This window comes from Rissa tridactyla, chromosome 2, assembly GCF_028500815.1.
Source record: "Rissa tridactyla isolate bRisTri1 chromosome 2, bRisTri1.patW.cur.20221130, whole genome shotgun sequence".
Taxonomy (NCBI): Eukaryota; Metazoa; Chordata; class Aves; order Charadriiformes; family Laridae; genus Rissa; species Rissa tridactyla.
The window spans coordinates 163978738-164003415 of NC_071467.1; the positions used below are offsets into that span (position 1 = coordinate 163978738).

The 24678-nt window shown below is 38.5% G+C and overlaps 1 protein-coding gene across 1 annotated transcript in view; it reads right to left on the minus strand.

The window, feature by feature from the left end:
- Positions 1 to 19826, minus strand: part of LOC128905118 (vasoactive intestinal polypeptide receptor 1-like) — a 35985-nt gene extending 16159 nt beyond the window's left edge. Inside the window, exons 1-4 of the mRNA XM_054190604.1 lie at positions 19763 to 19826; positions 13882 to 13964; positions 5063 to 5162; positions 369 to 476 (exon numbers count right to left, since the gene is read on the minus strand). Of these exons, the coding sequence (XP_054046579.1) occupies positions 369 to 476; positions 5063 to 5162; positions 13882 to 13964; positions 19763 to 19826 (355 nt within the window). The remainder of the gene's footprint in view (positions 1 to 368; positions 477 to 5062; positions 5163 to 13881; positions 13965 to 19762) is intronic.
- Positions 19827 to 24678: the final 4852 nt, after the last annotated feature.

The window sequence follows — 24678 nt, forward strand, 5'->3', positions numbered from 1 at the left end:
TTTTTGAACTTGGTCCTGCTCTGACTGAAGGATTGGAATAGATGACCTCAAGAGATCCTTTCTAACGTTAATTATTCTGTGGCTTTATAAATCAGTGATTCTATGAGATGCTTATACTCCTTTATAACGTCAACAATGTAGTGCAATTACCCATGTTTTTTAGACCACCAAAGAGACTAAACAATTCAGAAGAGCATAACACAAAACAAAAGAGTTTGACCATAATCGAAGATGCGTATCTGGTTAACTACTCTGAGTTGACTGACATGAGATGGAATGTGAATCAGGAAAATATGCAAGTTACTGAATCTTATTAGAATTTATTTTTAAAATATGTAGGGATAAAAAGAATAGGAAAAAAGCCTTGCCATGGATGTTGGTGATTTCTTCAAAAAATCTTGGACAGGAAACTTTAACCACTTCCCCAAAAGTGGCTCTGGGCCAGCAGGTTAGACCATCCCAATCTCTGTCACATCCTGAAAAGAAAAGTGCCTCTAAATACAGAGAACATCACACAGCTGATCTTCCAAAATGAGATTCTCTGTGGCTTTCCCACAAATTCACATGGATGAAGAAGAGCCACAAGAGCACAAGCAAATGAAGGATTGTATTTTTTTCCTATTCTCCTTGAATGCATTGTCACTCAAATATGCATTTGTCATTCCAGCTGGACGTTCCCTCACCTTATCTCATGAGAGAATGTACCTGAAATTCAAGCAGACACAGTCTGAAAGTCATATCAGCTGGAGCTCTTTCTATTGTCCCAACAAAAGTAACTAAAAACAAAATATTGAATAATTATTAGCACTTGGGATTTCTCATTACTGGTTTCAGAGTCTAACTGAAAAGCATCAGACTTAAAAATTCATCCTTAGTCTCTTGATTTCATGCTTAAAGTCTACCAATTTCATATGACTTAAAGGACATAATGTAAGGGCTGAAGTCCTGCTATTTGGCAATCAATGGGATTTTTACAATGGACTGAAACAGGAATTAGGTTCATCCCAAACTACAAGAACATCTCCCAGTATCATATAAAATAAACATAGAATCATAGAATCATAGAATCTTCATGGTTGGAAAGGACCTTCGAGATCAACGAGTCCAACCATACACACACGAAACAAACAAACAAACAAACAAAAAACCTACAATCTTTGCCACTAGACCGTGCCCTGAAGTGCCACATCTAGACATTTCTTAAACATCTCTAGGGATGGTGACTCAACCACCTCCCTGGGCAGGTTGTTCCCGTGCCTGACCACTCTTTCAGTAAAGTAATTCTTCCTAATAGCTAATCTAAACCTCCCCTGCTGCAGCTTCAGACCATTTCCTCTGTTCCGTCATTATTTACTTGGGAGAAGAGGTCAACACCCACCTCTCTACAACCTCCTTTCAGGGAGTTGTAGAGGGCAATGAGGTCTCCCCTCAGCCTCCTCTTCTCCAAGCTAAACATGCCCAGCTCCCTCAGCCTCTCCTCATATGCCCTGGTCTCCAGACCCCTCACCAGCCTGGTAGCTCTCCTCTGGACACAGTCCAGCACTTCAATGTCCCTCTTGTACAAAGGGGCCCAGAACTGAACACAGTACTAGAGGTGAGGCCTCACCAGTGCCGAGTACAGAGGCACCATCACTTCCCTGCTCCTGCTGGCCACGCTATTCCTGATACAAGCCAGAATGCTGTTGGCCTTCTTGGCCCCCTGGGCACACTGCTGGCTCATGTTAAGCTGGCCATCCACGAGCACCCCCAGGTCCTTTTCTGCTGGGCAGCTTTCCAGCCACTCTTTCCCAAGCCTGTAGCGTTGCTTGGGATTGTTGTGACTGAAATGCAGGACCCGGCATTTGGCCTTATGAAACCTCATACAGATGGCCTTGGCCCATAGATCCAGCCTGTCCATGTCCCTCTGTGGAGCCTTCCTACCCTCAAGCAGATCAACTCTCCCACCTAGTTTGGTGTCATCTGCAAACTTATTGAGGGTGCACTCAATATCATCTGGAATAGGTCTGAGTGGTTGGCATTCATGAGGTTCCCTAAACCAGAGGTTGCTAGCTGATGACGCAGGGCGTGCTATGAGCTATGAGTCAAATAAAAAGGGTTTCCAGAAGTTAGAGTTAATCACGTCTTTGTCACAGATGCATCACACTGAAACTCAAGCTGTGGTCACGCAGTGTCTGTTGGCAAGTAGGTGTGGGTGCAGCACAGAGAAATTATCAGCATGTAAAGGTGCCTGAACCAATAAAAAAAGCACCATGCTGTAACCAAAACTAATCTCTAGGTAGTCGTAAGGTGGATATAAAGCAGTGCATGAGTTTCATTTGGGAGGTGTTATTTTCTTTCACTGATTCTTTTCTGTTTCCTCTGTGACTAATGACGAGGCAAATCTAAAATTGTCAAGAGCTGAAATGTGGAAGCAATATTACTTGCCTGTAGCTGAGCAAAGTTACTCACAGGCTTCCAAAAGGATAGTCCTGAGAATCTCCCACAGCATTACCCTCACATCACCCTTGGGAGAATGAAATTCCTGGTATCCCCAATTTGGCAGATGGGAAAAAGGAAGCCCTGATTCATTATCTCTAATTTTAATTTTCTAAAATCTGTTAGCTAATCTTAGCTATGTTCCCTCTGTAATCAGCAGAAAGAGATAGGGACTTCCAGTGCATGATTCATTCCATATATTGGTGGCTCCTTTCCGAGGACGGGATGAATCACTCACTGCCAGAACCTAGGTTTCTCTGATGATTGTAGCCTAAACTAGGCTGCAAATTTTCAAATTAATAAATTCAGGTAATAGGAGTCCCACTTAGATATGCAGTGGCCCACATACTCAGACACAGGGACTTAAAGGGTCCCTCTTAGAGGGACTATGGTACCTTTGAGGAGCTCAGTCTGAAAACCTACTGTATTCAGCGTTATGGGGTTAAAAATGAGAATCATTTGACTTTATATAGGAGTGGAATCTGTATGTTTTAAGTCTTAGATCTGGCTTCATTTCCAGTGACTTCTACAATTTCTATCAAAGATACAGCTGAGCGCAGAGGCAGAAAGAGCATTTTACACACCAAGGTTTTCAAGAGACTAGTGATTGTCCAAGTCGCCTGAGACTCCATAAAGAGAACTGCAGTAGGAATTGTATCAAGTAATGTTGACATCATAGATATTTAAGTCTTTTTCAGTAATCCAGGTTTTTTTTTTTTTTCTTTTTAGACAATGGAGAAAAACAAGCATTTTTAGAGCTCGATTCAGTTGACATATTTTACACATTTACTTCAAGATGAGAAGAATTGCACCCTGGACTCTACTGATGATACTCATTAAACACTGCTCTGAACAAGAAGAATAATGTGGAACTACTTTAGATTAAAAAAACAGCAACACAGACTAATTCCAGTAGAGATCACCTGTGACTATTGAGAGTAACTGTGTGCAAATTGTGATCCTTCAGTTTGTCTTGTTGAGCTTCTGAAAACTAAAATACAAGCTAGGGACTTTCACCAATCTTACTTTAGTTTTAAAACCCCCTATATAAGATATTGGGGATGAATTGTTTTTCCATATCTAATGTTTCATTTTTAAATATATTGAGAAAGGCTGTAAATATCAGAACAGATTTTCATTAAAGTTTTTCAATCCTTAGGGAATAAAAGGTGGAAAAGAGAGCTTTGAGAAGATCAGAGTTGACAAGGTTGAAGACTTTTAAATAGTTTAACAGAATTTGGGGGGATTTTTATTTCTTTGAGTAGCCTTTGCTACAAAGAGGATTTCAAAATCATGTAATTATTTTTCTGGTAAAGAGAAAAATACTTGGAATGTCATACTGTAGTGCATGTAATAAATCATTATCAAAACCACCTGAGCTTTGCCAGATCCTTTTTGGGTGTGTTACTGGATGTTGCAAGTGCAAAATGTGTCCAGGATGTATTCTGGACTTGATTAAAGAGGGGGGGAAATACCATTAAAATAGAGTAGGAAAGTACAAAAAGGATATCAGACATTATAATGATTGGAAAGGCTGCAGAAAAATAAATAAGTAGATAAAGGAAATATCATGGGGGGTTCATCCTTAAATTTCCATAGGCTGCTAAAGGCAGAATTCCAGGTGGTTACTATACTTCTATTCATATTAAGTGCATGAGGCATCTTTGTCTCATAAATCCTCTGTAGAAAATGAACATGTAACTGAAAAATCTCACTGGGGTGGATTCATACTCTTTTAAGCAAAGCTGGCCAGAAAAAATATAACTAAACTTTTGAAAGAGTTTGAACATTTTGAAGTTTCACTTTGAATCAATTATCATTTCTCCATAATGCCCAAACCCCGGCAAAGAGAACCCCCTACACAGCATTTTAAAAATATTTTACAGGCTCTCTGAAATGGTCATTTTAATTTTCAACATTTATATTTGAACATGTAATAGATTTCAAAACACCACTAGAATAAATCTTTTCAGATGAATAAAGAAACAAAGAACCTCCAGAAACATAGAAATAGAATATTTTTTTTCTTTCACTTTTTGCAAAGAACATTTTCACCAGATTGGAATGATTCCCAACACGATATAATTCCAGCATGTTTTTCAGTCTTCTGTGGAAGGTTTTTTTGAGTTTTGGATGTAAGAACACACCAAATACTTTAAAAATGTAACACATTCCAAGTAGGGTTTTCCTGCCCTAACTGAGCATCCGAACTTGTTAGGGTCTGACGTAATCATCTTAATCTCATTCTGTAGTTGGTAAAGAGAACTACTGCTCCAGAGGAAGATTCATCTCATTCTAAAGTAAATATATAAACCAGAGACAATGAAACATGTTCTAGGGACACCCATCTTTCTCTTACTTTAAGGGAATCTAAGAACACCAGTCCTGACTTAAACATGGAGCTTTTAAAGATGTTCAAAATGATGTGAGCTCCCAGGCTGCAGAAGATGCACTTCAAACTATTAAGAGACAAAATAAAATAGGAAAAAAATCTTGACCAGGAAACAAATGTTATCTTGGCATTGTGCCTCTGAAATGATATACACAAGGGATATTCATATAAGAGCTGGACAATCAGGACCGTTACCTTTAATATCAGGTGAAACAGATTCATTCTTTTCTAAGCAGAGGGCCTCCTCTTTGACCACCTGCTGGAATATCTTGCATTCTGGATGGATTCCCGCAACCTTAGTGAAAAAAGGACAAAACAAACCAAGTTCTGTGATTACTGGAAGAAGAGCCAGGTTTCCTTCCTGTTTGTAGCTCCTGGCTGATACTTTGAGTGTGAAAACTCTATCTGAAACTTTTTCTGCAAATTGGACAAATAATCCAACCCCCCTGCCATAGGCAGGGACACTTCCCTCTAGACCAGGTTGCTCAAAGCCCCATCCAGCCTGGTCTTGAACACCTCCAGAGATGGGGCAGCCACAGATTCACTGGGCAATCTGTGCCAGTGTCTCCCCACCCTCACAGTAAAGAATTTCTTCCTAATATCTAATCTAAATCTTCCCTCTTTCAGTTTAAATCTGTTACCCCTCATGCTATCACTCCACTCCCTGATCAGGAGTCCCTCTCCAGCTTTCCTGTACACCCCCTTTAGGTAGTGGAAGGGGCTCTAAGGTCTCCCTGGAGCCTTCTCTTCTCCAGGTTGAACAACCCTAACTCTCTCAGCCTGTCTTCAAAGGAGAGGTGCTCCAGCTCTCTGGTCATCTTCGTGGCCCTTCTTATTTTGAATCTTGGAGTTCCCAAGAATCAAGTTTTCTTTATTGGAGAAAATAGCCCTAAGTGTGACTATAAAGTCTTGATTACTCTTCAGGAAGGTGTACCTACTCTGCTTTGATGCTGATACTATTAGAATGGTCTCCTGGTCTTCTTTGAAACCCTGAGATTACAGTGATCTCCACTGAGAGACCACAGTCAAAGATCTTCCTTTCTCAATGCAGTTGGTATAATTAAAAAAAAAAAAAAAATAGAAGTAGTATATAGGAGCAGAAGTTTTGTGTCCATTGGGGCTTAAAGAAGAATTACGGAAGTCCAAGAATTTAGAGAAAATAGAAAAATTATAGTCTTGGCCGTAGTCTAATCTAAGTGACTACAAAATTTTATCCACATATTATCTGAGGATGCTACACACTCCTTAGACAGAGGCAGTGTTTCCATTTTACCAGATGAAGAAATGAGAAAAAATTAATTACTTGTTTGGGGAGTTTAAAGAGGGATATTTATCTCACAGATTAAGATACCTACATTTAAACAACTAAATGGATTTCTAGACATGAGCTGTTGAATAGAGTCTAGATTAATCTTCTTAAGTACAGATACTTTGTGTCATTTAGGTGCTGTTATGTATTTTACTTGGCCTTCATCTTCCACTCCAGAAAGTTTTATGGCACCTGTAGTCCTGTATCATATCTACTGTGATTGTGAAGATGTTTCTGATACTCTAGAATGTCCCAAAATAATTGCCTCTGGAAAAGCAATTAAATACTGAGAAAGAATCTACAATGTCAGTGTCTACACGTGATCTTTTTATCTGAGCTTCTTTTGCAGTCCATGAAAATTTAAAGGATGTCTCACTCAGCCAGGAATGTTTAGTGCTGTTTTGGATGCTACAGGGTATCCCAGCTCTCTTGTATAGATTCTGCATTGATTTTGCCAGCCACATGTAGAAGTCTCAAATGCATTATTTGATGTCTCAAATATTTCTACACACCCATGTTTAGGTAACTGAATTAAACCTAGAGTCAATAGAGTCAACAGAGTCTAGAAGCCAACTGAACTGTATTCAAACAAGTAAACACCGCACCAAAGCCTCCTTTGGGATATGGATCTTCAAGACACAGGGAGTCTTACGTGGAATAGAGCAGACGGTTTTCTCCCTTGCAAGCTATGCTATTCAAGGCAAAAAAAGGGGCTCAGGGGGTAGTGATTTTAATTGGAATGATGGATTGAAGGCTTTTCTGAGACATTTCTGTGGAGGACTGTAGGCCATTCTAAACCTCTAATGACTTTGAAAACACGGTATGGATGAAAACATCAATGCTATATTGCCGTTTCAGTCTCAGGGAGTTGATTTATTGGCCCTCAGAATGTTTTAAGTGAGCAGTGCAACCAGGACTTCTTTTAGCCTCCACAGAAACTTAACTGGAAGTCATGTAGACTATTACATCTTAGCAATAATATCTGCCTAGGGGGAAAAAAATAGAACACAACTGTATCTTTAAAAACTTTTAAAAATTCTGCCTACATTTGGGTTTTAAAGTAGCATAGACAGTCTGCTTTTAATTATGAGACCCTGGAGATGGTTCATACATCCTAATATTAGAACAGAAAGAGGATTAAGGACACTGTTTGAAAAGAAAATTAAGACATGGCTTTTTTCATGCCTTATATTCCTCCAGTGAGTAATTTGAAATACATTTTATATATCAGCATGAGTGACTTTTAAAATAGTACTTCTTGCTGTTCAACTATAGTAACAAAATTCTGAAATGAAATTTTTCAGGTATTAATAGGATCCCTGCTCATCACTTTATATTTTAACATACATTTAACTTACATTAGGCCTATGTAACAAAAAAATGATTTGAGTAATAGTAACAAAATGATTGCTACATAAATCTCTCACTGTTGGGTTTATAAAGATGGATTCAGCTGGACAGGAAAGAAGCAATTTCTCTACTTTCTGGAATTTCTGGACTCTGTTACTGCTGAGAAACTTTGTATTTAGAATATTCTTAGGTTTGATGTTTGAAAGTCATGACAATTTACCATCTATACTGAGTTCTCTGTTAAAAGACTTGAAAGAAACAGCTAGTCATAACCAAAAATGAAATCAACTATGAAAGGAGATTCAAAATGTCTTTGAGAAAAAAACACTTGGGAGAGATGGGTTGACTTAAAAAATGAGGCTGGTGTTGTCAACTTACAATCATGTAGCCTTACTGGAAGTAATCCCACTGTTACCAAAAAAAAAAAAAAAAAAAGAAAAGGAAAAAAAAAGAAAAAAAAAGAAAAAATGACATGTATACAAGAAATTGTGAACAGTGATGATGCTTCAATTTCAATTTGTTGGTTTTTCTTTTTCTCAGGCTTTAAGGAAAAGAAAGACAATTAAAGAAAAGCCTTCTGGGCAGAATATTAGTTGTGATTTGTTGGCTATGGCTTACTTATTTTTTGTTATTAATCTCACAATGCCTTGAGAGAAAAGTGCATGTTGTTACTCTAATCTGCCTACAGTTGTTAGGTGATGGGGCTTTCTAGAAAAGAGAGGCTCTGCATTTGTTACAGGGACATAGTATTGCAATTTGAGAGGCATCTGCTGTAATGACTGAGCTCTCATAGGAAGAGAGTAGCTCCTGTTCACCTTAGAAAAGGAAAATTTAGGAACCAAAACAAAGCAGAGATTTCTGAGCAGGTATGTCCAACCTGGCAGAGTCTTCCCTGCCACAGTAATAAGTGTAAGAGGCTGATTTAAAATGCTATTACTTGAATCAACATTTCCTAGTAGCTAGGCAGTAACCTGGCATGAACCTTACTGAAAACCACAGTGGAGTGCCTTCACCCTAAGGCTTACACAGAAAACTCAGAGGTTTCTTGCAGTGTTGTAGACAGGACTCAAGGAACGGAGCTGTGCATTGCTGAGCAGCATAACACGAAGACCTTTTGCTGGCTTGAACATCAGTGACCAGCCAAAATTCACAGGGGCATTTTAAATCTAAGTCCTAACCACTGAAACAATCTTGCCTGGAACAAAGCAATCACATAATGATCAATAAAAAGTTACTTATGAGAGGTAGGAGCATGCTAAAAGCCTGAGACAGTTTAATTGTTTTGTATTTCCTCTGTTACATGATAGTTTATTTATTTGCCCAAACCTGAACAGAAAAAAAAAAAATAAGCCAACGGCATTTTGGGCTATGCTTTGCTCATGTTGGACAACTTCAGACTTAGCAAGCACTGGGAAGAGAGATTTTCTTGTGACATCCTCATGCCATACTTAGTGCAACTTAGGTAAAAGCAATCTTCCCTGAGAGTCTATCCAAAGATGGTGCCCCTAGGCTGTTGTGGTGGTAGAAAAACTGTAATTTAGATGTCACATAAGAGACACATCTTCACTCATTAAGAAGTCCATTAGCACACTTGGGGAAAAGTAGGAACATTTTTTATGCTCTCTGAAAACAAGGGAAGTGCTTCAAAGCTGGACATCAAATATATTAGTCAAAGTTTGAACAAGTGATTCAACGGGATCAAAGAGCCAGAAGTAAATTGGTAACACTTAGTCTTTTTGAAAATTAATAAAAAAATTGAAGAAGTGGCTGAATTCACTGATAAGATGGGAAGGTTTCAAGAACTTGAAGGGTCTTTCCAGTCATCTGATTCAGTTTCCAATGCCGTGCAATCCTAAAACCTCTCAAATAGGTTTTGCGTCAAGTGCATAAATCATTTACTAAGAATATTAATCACTGTTCTTTTTGCTTCTGTCTCTATAGGTTGCATTCGTGTCTCAGATCTCATCTCAGATCTGCTCTGAAATCATCTCTGTACTCCCTGTTCTCCCTGTCTGTGCTTCCCCTGTTCAATTTTTCTGATATAACTCTGATGCCTGAATATTTAACTCTCCCTCGCACAAAACTGGAGTTCTCTGCCATTCACGTCACACACTGACTCCCATCTTGGAGGATTAAAACTCACCTGGTATTTTAGGATACAGAATGGCACAGCACACATTCAAAACTCCTGCATCCCCTGCCTGTTTTTAACTGTGTAATGAAGCGTTCAGTTAATCCTGAAAGTTGGCCAGTGATGACAAAGACACAGTGCAGAGAACCAGGATATGCTCTGAAATGCATGCATTTTTTTCAACTGAAATTTTGATGAACTGGAAAGGCTTATGGGATGGAAGGAGACTCATGGAAAATGTTGAACCCGGGTCAAATAACAAGAAGACAAAGAAAACCTCAGCCTCTTTCATAAACTTCTCATTCTGATGCATATAACTCAACAAAATGTTCCATAAGGCCTATCTCCTTCCATCTGCTTAACTTCTTTCTCAAAAAGCCAAGTGTGAATTAGAAAGCTTTGAGACTGGGAAGCACAGGTCACTGAAGTCAGGGCCAATTTTCACATGTTCTTTGGAGGAAACTGGAACCAACCGTGAGCTTCATAACCTCTTGTCCATTTTAGTACAGCTACATTCATAATCACCACAGTAAGGTTCTACCTATCCACTATGCCCCATAAGTAATTCTGGGATATTTATAATGTAGTATATGTAGTATTATGTTCTGTCAGAAAACTACAAGAAACTACAAAAAACAACCAAAGATTTCTTATGCAGCAAAATAGTCCACTGCTCAAATGCGATTGTGGATAGAGATGAGCATCCACTTTGTTTCTACTATACCCAAACCATGTTTACCGCTCTTGATTTTGATTGACAAGCATGAGGTCACCACAGCAGTGACATGACTCCAGTCACCAGCAACTTATTTGGCTATCATAGGAAGTCCTGCCCTCAACTTGCACGCTCTGACACAGTCTTGATCCCAGAAGCTTTCAACCCCAAAGGTAAAGACCTATTTGCAATCTGTCTCTTCAGCCAGTTAAACAGATTATTTCAGGAGTCTTTTTCACTGAAAATGACTACCTAGAGGACATTTTCAGTGTTTGTTTTCTCTTTCTAACTCGATTACCTATGGAACAAAAGACGCTGAGACACTGACTGCCTTACAGCCATTTAGAGGACTATCTTGTCAAGATTGTTTTTAAGACATTGGAGTAATGTTTGAATGCTCCTCTGTGTATTGGATTGTATTTATCTGGCTGTATTTAACTGCATAGCCTTATACAGAACATTACTTGCTATACATACATATCCACGTATATCAATATATCTATTTGCTCATAAGTATTCTGTATGTGACAATACAGCCATACTAATTTATTGTGTTTATAAGCCCCATGTAATTAGTATTACCTTGAGAAAAATGAAAATTAATTTATTAGATCTATGCTAAATTTGGTAGCACATTTAATTACCATGAACACTGAAAGAATAACAGAACACTATTAACCAAGGATCCTCATTTTCTGCTATTGCAAGTATTCCTCCAAATTAAAGAGAAATTTCTCCCTTTCTGCATGTGTAGCATGTTTGCTTAAAGGTGAGGTTCATGTCACCTAACCCAAGAACTGAAACCTACATGTCAAAGTCCATCAGCAAGTTCACTCAACTGAAGCCATAGCCATCGTTCTTGGGAGTGTTTCCACCTCTTCCCAGTAGTATTGAAGGCAGCAAAATGAGTAGCTTTAGACAAGATTCCCAATTTTAGAAAGATAATTCTAGATGATTAATCTAAACTCCCCACCAAGCCTCCCTTAATGATCAATGAAGACAGACAAGCAGTTCCAGGGAAGGATTCCTCCTACCTCTCTCAGACACCTATTTGAGCACAGAGTGTCTCACTGTACAGGAGCCTGTCTCCCTCCATTAACTGCCTCCAAGACAAAAAAATGCCTAAACAGACTGATCCTTCTACATCTCCGGTTTCCTGTGGAGGTGAATTTAAGGTCTGCAGGGACCGGGTCCCTAGAAGAAGCATGTATGTCCCTCCAACACAAATTAACCAATGGTGGCTGTATCAGAAATTTAGGCACCCAGCTCTGTTTTATTGGGAGCTCAGCATCTTGCCACGGATTTGGATCCATATGCCTGTTACCACAAGAAACGCTGTGTTAAAAAAAATGTATGGCTCAACAATAACCCATCTATGTTTCCATTCTCATTCCTTTCATTAGATCTGACTGAACCCCTTTCCCAGAAATGTGAAAAGCTGTTATACGTTTACAGAAGAAAGCAGTTTAGCTCAGCAGGAAGGACAGTGAATGCGGAATCATTTCTGTTCCCCGTACTCTGTTTCCTGAGACTCTGAACTCTTTAAGACAGGAAAAGTAATTTTTATGCATTTCAGCACCCACTGTTCTCTGTTCATTGTCACTTACAAGCAAAAGGTAATTTTTAATGTCAAGGACTCTATTCTGCAAGGCACAAAATATATCTTACAACATACAGCTCCCTATGGAGCTTGTAGGAGATAAAAGTACCCAGTTTCACAGAAGTTTTCAGGATTACCCTTCTGGTTTATTTTCGTATCTGAATAATGAATTATTTGCAGATTCCACACTAGAATTATTTCCCTGCTCTGACATGATCCTTTGAAATATAAAATAACTATTTGCTCAATACATCCTACGGGGCTCTGGCCTTGCCTGACAGTCTAACTTCGGGTGTAAAGCTTCCCACGAGACCCAGTTTGAGACACAAAAACCACTGATATTTAGAGCACTGACTCTTACCAGACATGTAGTGGGAGTTCATATATGATCAATACTTTGAGGCCAAAACCTACGTAGAGCATAGAGTTTGTAGAATTTCTTTTATTATGGGCATAGTCTGCTGCAATATGCTAGAACACTAAAATAACATGTGGCAGCCCACAGATGGGCATGATGCATCACTTCAGGGTAGCTCCACTCTGCTGACAGCTGCAAGAATAACTTGTGCCTCTATTACGTGTAAAAAATCTAGTCCAGATGCCAAAGTCACTCTACCTATAGCAGTGTAACACTTTAGGCTGACTAGTTTTCCCTGAAAGAAGGATATTACACATGATAATAACTATACATGACAAGGTTTATGTAGCAAGGACCTATATCCTATCACTTTTACATACAGCTGGTGTAAATACAGAGGAAAAAAACAAGTTCCAGAGGATGTGACATGCGGGTGTGAAAAATTTACATCCCATCTTTCATCTTTTAAAGCTGGAACATCCAGAGCAGTCTGTGACCACCTAGGTTCCTGCTATCATCACTGGAAGAAAACAGGCCCTAGAGGAATGCTCACCCCATCTGTCATTCTCAGGACAAGATGAGATGCCTCCTGGGGAGGTGACTGTTTCCTCCTTGACTGCAACGGAAGCCTGAATCTCAGCCTCCACTGAACATTTAACTGTGAAATGGCTTAATTAATTAATGAGTCCCTGGGAATCACACCCAGAGGAAGGTTTCCAAACACTTCTCTGGGGCTGAAGATTGAGGGGAAAGAGGATATATGACTGTACTTGTACTTACACTAGCTTTTGCTAACCAGTCCAGGCTGTGCCAGCAGTTGAGTGTGGGGCTTAGGCAGAGACATACGTGCTTGAATCTTGTCTCTGTGCTCATACATCTTCCCTGATGTCTAATGTTACAATCTCACCTGCTGCCTCCCGTGCATAGCAGACATAAGGCAGTTCATGCTTCTGCTTGGTGATATTGTAAGCAGATGCCTTCAGCAGTAAAAACATCAGTGCCCTCTCAAAGAGGTAAATGTCCCAAATCCATCAGGAGAACTATTCCTTTTTAGTTATCCTCCTTCTTCGGCAAAGTTGCCTTTCTCAGGACAACTGGGACAGCAAGCTGTTCCTTTCTGTCTCTCTGAAGCCATGCTACAGCTATTCTGATTTAGGGATGTTTCTCTATCCTTTGGAAACTGCAATTCTAATGAATGGAAATGAAAAGACATTTATTAATAGCATCTTTGGGCTGGAAAATTTTAAAGAAAAGAGCTGGGTCAAACCTCCAACTCAGAAATATTTTTTTCTTTCCTCCCCTCCTACATCCCCATCCCCTTTTTTTAAACTTGTCCTTATGTTTCTTTCTTCCTACCTGTTCCCTGTTCCGAGAAAAGTTACCCTCCTTCTGCAGACAGCCCCCCCTCCACCCCCCCGGATCCTGCGGGGCAGCTGCAGAGCCATCCAGCTGTGGCCAGCAGTGTCAGGAGCCAGATGTGTGGTGCCCCACCTCTTTCCCCAACCCCCTCCCCCGCCTCAACCCCAGAGAGGACCATCCCCGGGCACTCACCAGCGGGAGCAGCAGCCAGCACAAACTTAGCATCCTCCGCAGCAGCCGCCGGGTCCTCCCCGCTCCCTCTGCCTGTTGTGAAGCTGCCAAAAGCCGAGGTTCTCCCCGCCCCTACCTGCCCAAGACCCGCCCCGAAGAGCCTTGTACCTCCCTCCCCGGCCACCCGGGACCATCCTGGGGGAGCCCGGCACCTTCTCACCCCGCAGGACCAGGTGTGATGCGGAGGGAAGGAGATTCTACAGCATCCTCGTGGGATTTTGGACCTACGTCTACGAACCCCTCCTCTGGTCACCCAACTGCAAAACTCCAGGAAGCTGGAGCACTGACTGGTCTTTTAGGGTGTATTTGGAAGCAGATGTTCTCTGTGCAAGAAGACGTGCTGTCTCCTTCTGCAAACGGACTTGAGCTTGCTGTTGGTGGCAGCAGTTTTTCAAAGGATCTGGGTTTTCAGTGGGTCTGGCAGTTTGGTATTCCCTGGGGACTCTTCGAGATGGAGTTTCTGGGTTTTGGCATCCCGCTCCTCTCAGATGGAAAAATTTGAGCAGTGATTTCCCCCACAAGCTGCATAAGGTCTTTGTGGCCCTTGTGTTGCAAAGAAGCCTTGGATGTAGCTTTATTTCTTGGTGCAATAGGTAAAAGCTAAAGCCCTCTTTTGCCCACAACTTAGAATTTGTGGGGGAAAAGATAGGCAAAAAAAAAAAAAAAAAAAAAAAAACCACAACTTTTTAAAGGTTGGGGTTCATAGGACCTAGGCACCAGTTCTGGGTTTTGCCACAGTAAATATTGCACCAAGCTATTTTCAGGGCCTGGGAGAGCAGGAATTGTGGCCATGACAAAAGCATTTTTTCTTGATAAGATTGTAAGGGTTATTTCATATCCTGTTTGTCTTTCATTATTTCCCAATGGTGTTGAACACAAGAGTTCTCTTTAGTCAGACAAGATCCAGGGCTCAACTAAGTTACCCCAAAATAGGCATCTAATGCCTTTTGAGGAAATACATGGTTTTGCAGCTATCTTTGTAATTGTACATATCTCCTCTAAGTCCTATATCATGTTTGAGAGCTCCACCTAGATATTTCAGATATACAAGGGCACCTTGAGTGGTATTCCTTACTTACATTCAAGAAACTGAGTCGTGTCAGTGGTATCTACTAATTTCTCTCTTTGCACCCTGATATTCCTTACCAAATCCCTCTGTTGTAAGGGGAATTTAGACAACTGGTTCATGTGTGGAAAGCTGTATTAAAATGATGAAATGTGTGTGTTTTGTATCAGGATGTCTTAGACCTTAGTCTTTTAGACCACCTCAGTCTTTCAAATCAAAGAAATTTGCGTCTAAAATCAAATAGTACCCCTAGGCTTATGCTAGAGAGACAGTCAGTTCTATAACCTGTGAAGAATAAACAGTGGGATGAAGACATAGATTTGTGGGATAACATTTGTAATCTAATTCTCATTTACCTCCCCTTTTCTAGATGGTTGTCCTTCCTTGTTGCATAATAGCGTCTGGTCACTTACTTGCATAGATAAGCCTCAAATGTTACTCCAAAAAACAAGTCTGTTATAAAATAAAGAGATTAAAATATTAAAAAAAGTCATTTGCAGTTTGATTTTGACTGGTTTTCCCCATCTATAATGTAGGAGTTAAAGCTGTGGCCAACTCTCACTAGTCAGTAAGCTGGTTCCCATCACATCAGAATAATTTTTAGGATCCCACTACAAGGCAGGCATCACATGGTATCAAGCACTTCCTAATTCTAATGCAAAAGAAAATGCAAAGCAGAAGCCTATCAAATGCCCCCAGAATAGGAAAAGATTATAATTCCTGCTGAACAGTATTCAACTAACTTGAATATGCAAGGTCATAGAATAATAGAATAATTCCAATCAGAAGGGACCTATGGACATCTGGCCCCAACCATCTCCTCCCCTCAAAATAGGTCAAATTTCAAAGGCAGACCATGTCACTCAGGGATTTGGTTGCTGTGTTTCAAAAAAAATAAATGTTCTCAAGAGTCACACTACAACCACAAAGATGCAATTAAATTAATATCAGCATGAAATTCCAGTCCACAATATTTCAACTGGATTCCATTAGTTAAGGCCTCTCAGGTAATTTCAATTAAGTCTTTTAGGCCATCATAACACATGAAGTATGAAGCAAAACCAAATGATAACCCTTTTATTTTTTTTTTTTGGTATTTTTTTTTTTTGTGTAGTTTCATGACATGGGTGTTCACAGGCAGTCCTTATATATTTTCTCTCCTCTATCTGCTTTTCCTATCTGATCTCCAGCTGATCTGAAAACCAGGCCACTTTCCAATCCTTGAACTTTAAATTAATTAGCTGGAAACTCTTCTTGTAGGAGTTTTTGTCCATGTTAATAAAGAACAAATCCTGCTACTGTTGGGTTTTTGTTAATGTTATAAACCTCACTTACGTTAAAGTCTTTGAATTCCTTAGTCTACTTATATCCTTTAATTACTTTAAACAGATCCTTTTGTAGGCTAAAACACTATTTAGGCTAAACCCTAATTTTTGTTTATCATATTCATTTACTTTATTTATTCTACTCTGTTATTTCTCTGTATGTACTCAAAGACGAACGAATAATGAAATAATATTCTGAATCAATTGATGCCAATTAATGAAAATGATTTGACATTTACTGAGCTGCTCAGAACCTTTGTAGAAGTTGAAGAATGTTTTTTTGATACCATATACTACCTGAATAAGGCTTTTCCATAACAAAAATGCAACTGAATTTCCTCTGTGTGCATATACAAGCACCTCCTTAGACAACAGAAGTATAGTGCACCTGCACCACATTGCAATACAAGCCATCAGCCAGGGAATAAAGGTAAATCTATTGGCATTTCTAAATATTCTTTTGATAAATCCCACTAAAGATGCAAGACAAAAAGCCCTGGGAGCATCGGAAGAAGGCTGTAGTTTCTCAAAGCTCATAATCCAGTGGTAAGAGAGAAAATGGCATTAGAGAGACATATTGCAACTATAATTAAGGCCAAACTCCACTGTATTTAAAAAATCGAGGCTATATAAGAAGCATGGATGCTTTATTCCTGAGGGTGATGTCTGTGCATCTTGAGAGAGCGGGGTGAAATGAGATTCTAAAGAGAGAAGGCACTAAATATCAGAGCTTTATAGTTTGTCCAACTCATTTTCATTGTATACATTAACTTTGTATACAAAAGTAGATACACTATCTACTTTTTTCTTTGGTAAAATTGACATCTGCTGTGTCCTGGGGCTCTGACTCCATATGTACCCATACTGTGTTACTGTTACCTAGCCTGACTCCAGGGACACCACAGAAATACAGGCAGAGCTGCAGTCCAGTTCCATCATGCAATCGTGGACACCAGGCTCATGTGGATTCTGTCCCACATGTTTTAATCTGTAAACTTAATTTCACCCAAGAATCTTTTCAGTATTTCTACTTTAAAAAAAAAAAAAAAAAAAAAATCTGACAGTGATCCCTGCTTTATTTCTATTGTATTTTATTTATTGAATAAGAAAGTAATTTTTTCAGGTTTTTTTTTTTTTCAATTTACTTTTCCCAGTGACACACAATGCAATCTTCATTCCTATTAATAGTCTCTAAAGAGTTGACAAACCAGCTGTTTCTGTCCTCAGAAATAGTTTTATGCATTGTATTATTCATTTGTTTTCTTGCTTTCCTCTGGCCTTTTCAACTCAAGATTCATTCCCATTTGTTTTTCAAGATGAATAGAACAACACTGATTTTTATTCACTCAAATGTGGGTTTAAGACTAAATTTGTTTCCCTTATAAGGGCCAAGAAAAGATCCATGTTTTTCCTAGGTATAGGTTGAGCCTACAAAACAGAAGATAGGTAAACATGAGGAACTTATTTTTAAAAGCATAGAAGTTCAGTTATTAGTGTATAATTTTCTCTGCTTTTTTTAAAGTTTAATAAAGAGAAAGGCATCTTTTATCCAGACATTTGATTATGCCAATTTATCCACTGGCTGTAGAGGGGGCTCAGACCACCAGCTCATCTCACACCCCTATAGTAGTACTTGTCTTATCTAATTTCAGACATGAAGAGTGTAAATGTGAACTGATTATTCCAGCTTATTTTCACAGTCACAGACACCACTGAATGCAATTTGCCTGACTTAATTTAGATGTCTACCAAGGACAAGATAATCAATTCCTGAGGGCTCTCTCCACCTACTCTAAAAGGAGTATAGGGTGATCGCTCGGATGGAGATGTTTACTTTAGGAGTGAAATTCCACACGCTAGTATGGATACCTAGTGGAGGCATCTATATGGATGTGTAAGCTAGAAAAGTGAGCTCCCGCTGTGGTTAATAGCCAGTCTAAATTAATTAGTTAGGCCTCCTTTACAGTTATGGGAGTGACATAGAAAGTTTCTGCTAGAAACTCATTTGTACTATATTGTGGTGGGAGGCACTGATTCCTAAGCCATTCTGTCTCTTAAGTGACTTCAAAGGGACATGAGAGGTGGAGTTTGTTAAAGACAATGAGAAATTTAGATACCAAAATGTAGGCGTCTACACACAGATTGGATGTTTAAGCTTCCATTGGGGTCAATAATCATCTAAAATGGCACCTTCATTTAGTCCATTGAATGGGTTTTGGACTCCGTTGACTATACTGAGATCCCATATAATTTTACACACTTCAAGGCTCAATTATGTTGCCCAATAATAGGTGACCATTGCCAATTGAGGTGCCTTAGTATTTTTAATATTCCCAGGAGACTGGCAGATATGAAACATGGGCACTGGAGGCATGGCAGGTTGAGGCTACCTGGATAAATTCCTTTCTGTGGGCAAATGAATCAAGCCCTGAAATCAAATCAAATAAAATCTGGCCAGATATCTGATTTAAGTTGACTTTTAACATTCAGCTTCACTAAGATGAATCCCATGCTATGTGTTTCTCAAAGATGATTTGAAATGCAACAAAGCCTGGCTGAACTCCTTTTCCTAAACCTGTTTTTCATGCCATCACAAACTGTTTCTCCTTAGGATGCTAAGCTTTCTGCATAGTTGCATCACCTGTTATACTGCACTTCATCAATTATTTCACTCACTTTATTTAAAGCAGCCCTTTCAATCTCACCTAAAAATAAATACATATACTCTTTTGCCAAGGGGACATTATCATTAGATTTTTGTTTCTTGCTTGTTGTAATTCTCCATATTACAAGGAGCCACATAACTAAATTTTGTACTATCCACAGTTGAACTCCCAATAAGAAAGGGATGATGTCCATGACTTTACGAGCAAACTGCTAGTCCCTTCATATATACTAAAGCACTGAGAACATATAAAAAGTCTCAAAGTTCGTTTTCTTCTTCACCTTCCTAGGTGTGGTAAATTATTCGCTTATAACAGAAGATAGTTTCTGTAGTAATTTTAAAGATGCATGGATGTTATTACAACCAGTACCAGCTGAATAAGTATTGTTGATGTCATTCATTTCTGTTCTTTCAACAGAAGATATTACTGCATACTTCTAATGACCCCAGAGATAGCACAATGCATTAAGGCTATTTGAAAGACACTTTGGAAAGGTAGATGATAAGGAGAGCAGACCTGTCACAAAAGCTGTATGAGGAAATCTGTGGGATCTACAGAATTTTTACGGCAGTGGCAAGCCAGAGTGTTCTGCTGTCAAAAATTATGGTAGAAGAATTCTTGCTGTGCCTTTCTGTGTAACTCTTCACATTAAACATAAGTAAATGTGGTCAGCTCTGTTATGATTATACACCAAGACACAAACTTTTCTCTTAACAATGAATAGAAGACTGTCCACCACTAGTTTTCTACACAACAACACAGTTCTTCATGTGTTCAGTTCTTACTGTCATTCAACATGATCTTCTCAGCATCTCTTCCTAGTGTCTCAGCTTTGTGGAAATACCACATCGCACTCCGTTCAACGCAAAGCCCAAACCAATGGGAAGAGCCTTCTGAGAGTTGGATCAAGTCCAAAGCTTACATCTACCCAAGTAAATCAAAATGTGCAAGGGCTCATTCTGTGTTTGCAAAAGCAAGTAGTGGAGACGGTTCCTGTCCATATGGCCAGCTTTTCTTTCCCTCAGAGACAGCTCAACCTCACCCCTACCATCTATTGGAAACAGTCTCTGGACTGTGCTATCACCTGAGTTCTGCCGAGGCATGTTCTAAAAGAGTTCTAGGCCAGACCATCCAGATAATATGTTAACAATTAAACAATATAAACGCCACAAACACTCCAATGCTTCTGTCTATCCCTGACCCTTCTTATATTCTTGTACTCATGCCATGAAGATAGCCCCCCTCTGAAGACACATGTATGTTTTCAGGAGATGATAAGGGTGCAAATATATTCACAGAAATTCTGAATGGCTAGCAGAAGCATCACTTCTTGGAGGAACAGTGTAAAGATGGTGATACATGGGTGTGATGCAAATACCTTATGTATGGGTTTGATGAGTTGGCCAGTTTCTTGAAAGTCATAGGACAGCATAAAGAAAAGCCAATTAGGAGGATGATTAGCTAAGAATTTATTACCTTTTGATCAGCTAAGAATTACACGCAGAACAAGATTTCAGTATGTAAACACATTGATTATTTTTTTTTAATGAACGGTTATTAGAAAAATAATGCAAAATATCTAAATAGTGATAAATACAAAGACATAAGTCTGATATACATTCATCCACCATTCTTATGTCATGAATTCACCCCTTACCCTAGAAACTATGAGGTTCTTCCCACCCTCTTTAAGTTTTTATGTTGTTGATATGTCCAGCTGAGCTTCTCATGTCATAGCTCTATTTGTAATGAAAGAAGAAAAGCAGACGTGCTTTGGTGCCTTTTTTTTCTGATTTTTTTCTTATATTTTTATTTTACCATTAGACCAATTGGATCCTCTATGCCATTGGCTATACTGATTAAGTGAATCCAACATGTAAATCCTTTCTGTCATCTACTCCCTGGAGACTCATTATTCTGAGTGCTGGCATTTTGGAAAAGGAGAACTAAAGAAAAATGAAATCATAACAGGAAACAAAAGCTTTCCCGTAAGCAAAACTTTCTGTGCTCAAGGCCAAGCACTGCAAGCTATGCGTAGGGGGAAATTAGTTGACTCAATTTCTGGGAGTACAAAATACTGTAGCTAAAGATTTCTGAGTCACAGCCCTCAGATGGGACAGAATAAAGTCTTACAGGGACGAAACTTTCTTGTAGGTCTTCGAGCTACAGTTGTAGTCATTAGCGCACTGATATTTGCCCTAAAAAGTAACTACCTCAGGAAAACAGGACCATCAATGCCTAGGATTAAACAGAGAATTTTTTAGGTATCTATACAAAACATATCAACAACAGTTTACTCCCTTTAAAACACATATTTGGGCTATGGAAGGAGAACTATAGAATGCCTCCATTGACATTAATCATGGATTAAAGCCTTGTATTAGTTTCCTCTAAAGGGACTCAGTCCCCAGGAATGCCAGTTAGGTTTCTGTTCTGAACTTCGTTGTGGAAGGGCATCTCTCTCCTTTTCTACTGACTACAGTGTACTTAGGGAGACTCTCCCTTTATGTGACATACCTAAAGTCTGACAAAGGGGATGCTGCAAATTATGTTCCCTAAATGCTACCCTGAGGAGCACGTGTAAGTAACTGCACAATCTAAGCTGACACACACCTCAGAAACAGCTATCCTTTCAGACTGTTAGGAGCTGAAGTGTTTCCTGTTTCACAAATAATATCTGACAGGCTAATAATGAGAAAGGATCAAATATAAAATATATTAAAAAACCCAAAGTCAACTTTGACTATGAAAACTACCACAGGGAGACTTTTTTCTCTTTTCTTCTTTATTCCCACTTCCCTCCCTACCTTTCTTTCTCTTTCCTTTTCTAGTATAAAAGATTTCCACTCCAGAAGAGATTAAATACTTTTTTAAAAAAATAATATCTTATGGTTATCAAAGGGTTTTCAAATAACTGCTTTTAGATTTGATGAAAACCATATTTGAAATAACATATCTAGAGAAAAATCACAATCCAAACCAACAATCAATGAACAGGTCCATCTGTTAGTTGCAGAATATCTCTTCATGAAAGATCAATAGAAATAAAGCGGAATACCTTTTTATTTTTATTTTTTTTTTAGAGCTAGACTTTTATTTTGTGTTAACACAAGTGTGGTGGCAACAGATAATTGTCACCTTACCCTCTGATACAGAAGTGCAGGAGGAAAAAATCCATGAACCTCCCCCAGGAATAGACCAATGAAACAAAGAAGAGTTTTCATCCTGCAAAATTTGTGAACTTGCAACAGTTTAATTGATCTGCAACAGTTCAACTAATCTGCAGGGAAACTGAAATAAAATAGATTTGTCACTACTGTGGCATTCACAAGGAAATTAAAAAGAAATGTTGATTTGATTCAAAGTGAGAATATTGTTTAAACTTTTGGCAAATCAGTAAGTAAAAAGAACATCTGGGGTCAAAATTAAGGCTGTAGTCATTGCTTAAGTGACATTCTTTTTTGAGCAAACAACATTTCAGGAGACTAGATTGTATATTTTATTGCTGTATCTGCTACATATTTTTTGTCATTAAATATTTTTTTGTAGTAACTCTACAATATGACATATTAAGGGTAAGTGGATGCAATTTTGAGTGTTAGTTGAAAAATCTGTATTTTAAGAAAACAGTAGCAATGGAAGCAGAATGCCACATGAGCTAATTTTGCAACTCAAGTGACGTTATTTGAATCCTGGCTAACAAATGAACCATTGCTTGATTTATTAATTCTAGATGAAGCTAACTACATTGTTTTTATTGTAAGTATGTAGGGAAGATGCTCTTTTTCTAGTTACGTTGAGCTTGTCCATTGTTACTCTTATTTTTGTAGGGGCCATTATAAATAACAAAAATAAAAATGGGTGAGAAAAGACATCAAAACTATTTTCTTTCTATTAAAAAATTAATGTAATTCAACCTGCACAATATTGAGTGTATTGCACAATTATATTCAGAGAATTAAGCTATTTTCTACAGCATTAGTTGAATAATGTGAGAAAATTCTTATTGTAAATACCCATGAAAAATAGCTGCATGAAAACCTAGTCTGTATTAGGATTGATCTATATCCAGGAACTCACGAATAGAAACTACATAACATCTAACTCAGCATTATAATTGATTTACACCCAAGAAAGCAGGAATAAGCAGTGTAAGTGTGCCATAAAGCACAGAAAGGGGACAAACTTACCATTTGGGATTGGGAGGTTTTACCTTTTCAGAGATCCTATTGTATGAACTCGCTTATTCGTCCAAAATTTCCTTTCTTTTGAAGACAATTGTGATTGCCTTCCTCTGCTTTCTCCAACAGTATTTCAAAATGAGTAAAAAAACTCCAGACTTATGGTAGTCAGGCCAGAGAACATAAAACCATAAAGTTCCCATTAAACAGGGATAATTCCATTTATATTTATAATAGCTAGTTTGCTGTGCTGAACATGGTGAACAGTTCATCATTTAGATGTATTTACTGAAGCCCTTTTCCTGTTACTTATTTTTTTTATAAACAAGTTTTAATTGTCCCAGATTAATAGTTTGAAAAAGTGGTGAATAATGGTTGCATACTGACAAAATAACTTTGACTTGAAGCTTCAGGCACTTGGTACCTTTACATCCACGATTACACTGACTTAGTTTCTGGTCTTAGTTTCCTCATGCAGAAGTTACAGTGATTATTTCAATACTTGAGTTTTTTGGGTTTTGTTTTTTTTTTTTTTTCCTGTCTTTACTATTTAATACTCACCTGAAGAGATCATGAGCGTAAATGTTTCCCTACTTTTTTCTTCCTCTCCGAGTGAAAATAGTTGTGAAAAAATGAAAGTAGAAAACAAGTCCATCACAAAATCCTTTCCATAGCTTTGGTGAAAGAATTCTTTAATGTCACTCTAATCTGTAAGGAGAGTCAAGGTTTACACATGGCCAGTTAAAATACCAGAGATGATGAAAAACATGATGCAAACAGACAAAAAAAAAAACAAGCCCTGAAATCACACATCATCCTTAACAAATACCTACTTTTAATAGGCACCAATTGTCAATTTATAGGGCCAAATGCATAACAGGCATTCAAATATAACCAGCTGAGCCTAATCCATTGTGTTTTAAATGACTGATTTGTGTAACAATTAAGTCATTGACCAATTTGGCCCAGAACATTGTTCAGAAGTTGCTGAGATGCAGATTGCTGGAAGTCAGCCAGGTATTCTTTGAAGAATCACTGCATAGTTGTTGTGGTTTTACACCTTTATCGAGCTTTCTGCTACAGCCACTGTCAGAGAAAAGAATGAGCTATTAATGCCTTTACACTGAACTGTTACCACTGTTTTTCGTGCACTTAAAAAAAAAAAGAAGGGGGGGGGGACAGAAAAAAACCCCAACAAGCCAATATATTTTCTGATTTTAAATATTTCAGGAGTAGAAGGTTGATTCCGCTGTTTAAATAAAAGCTCTTTGAGCAATCATGTTACATTATAATGTTTGCCATTAAGAGGCCCTGAACTTTCTATGAGATATTTTAAGGAAATAATAAAACAGCAGCATTCCCATTTACACTTGCTACTAAATCTGAAACTATTGATGCAAATATTAACCAGTAAATCAAATGAAATAGGAGCAGAAGGCAGGCGAAGGTGAAGGCACAAAGCAACACAGGCTTTTCTGTATTGTTAGTTTATTCTTAGAATTGCTTTTCAGGCGGGTGTA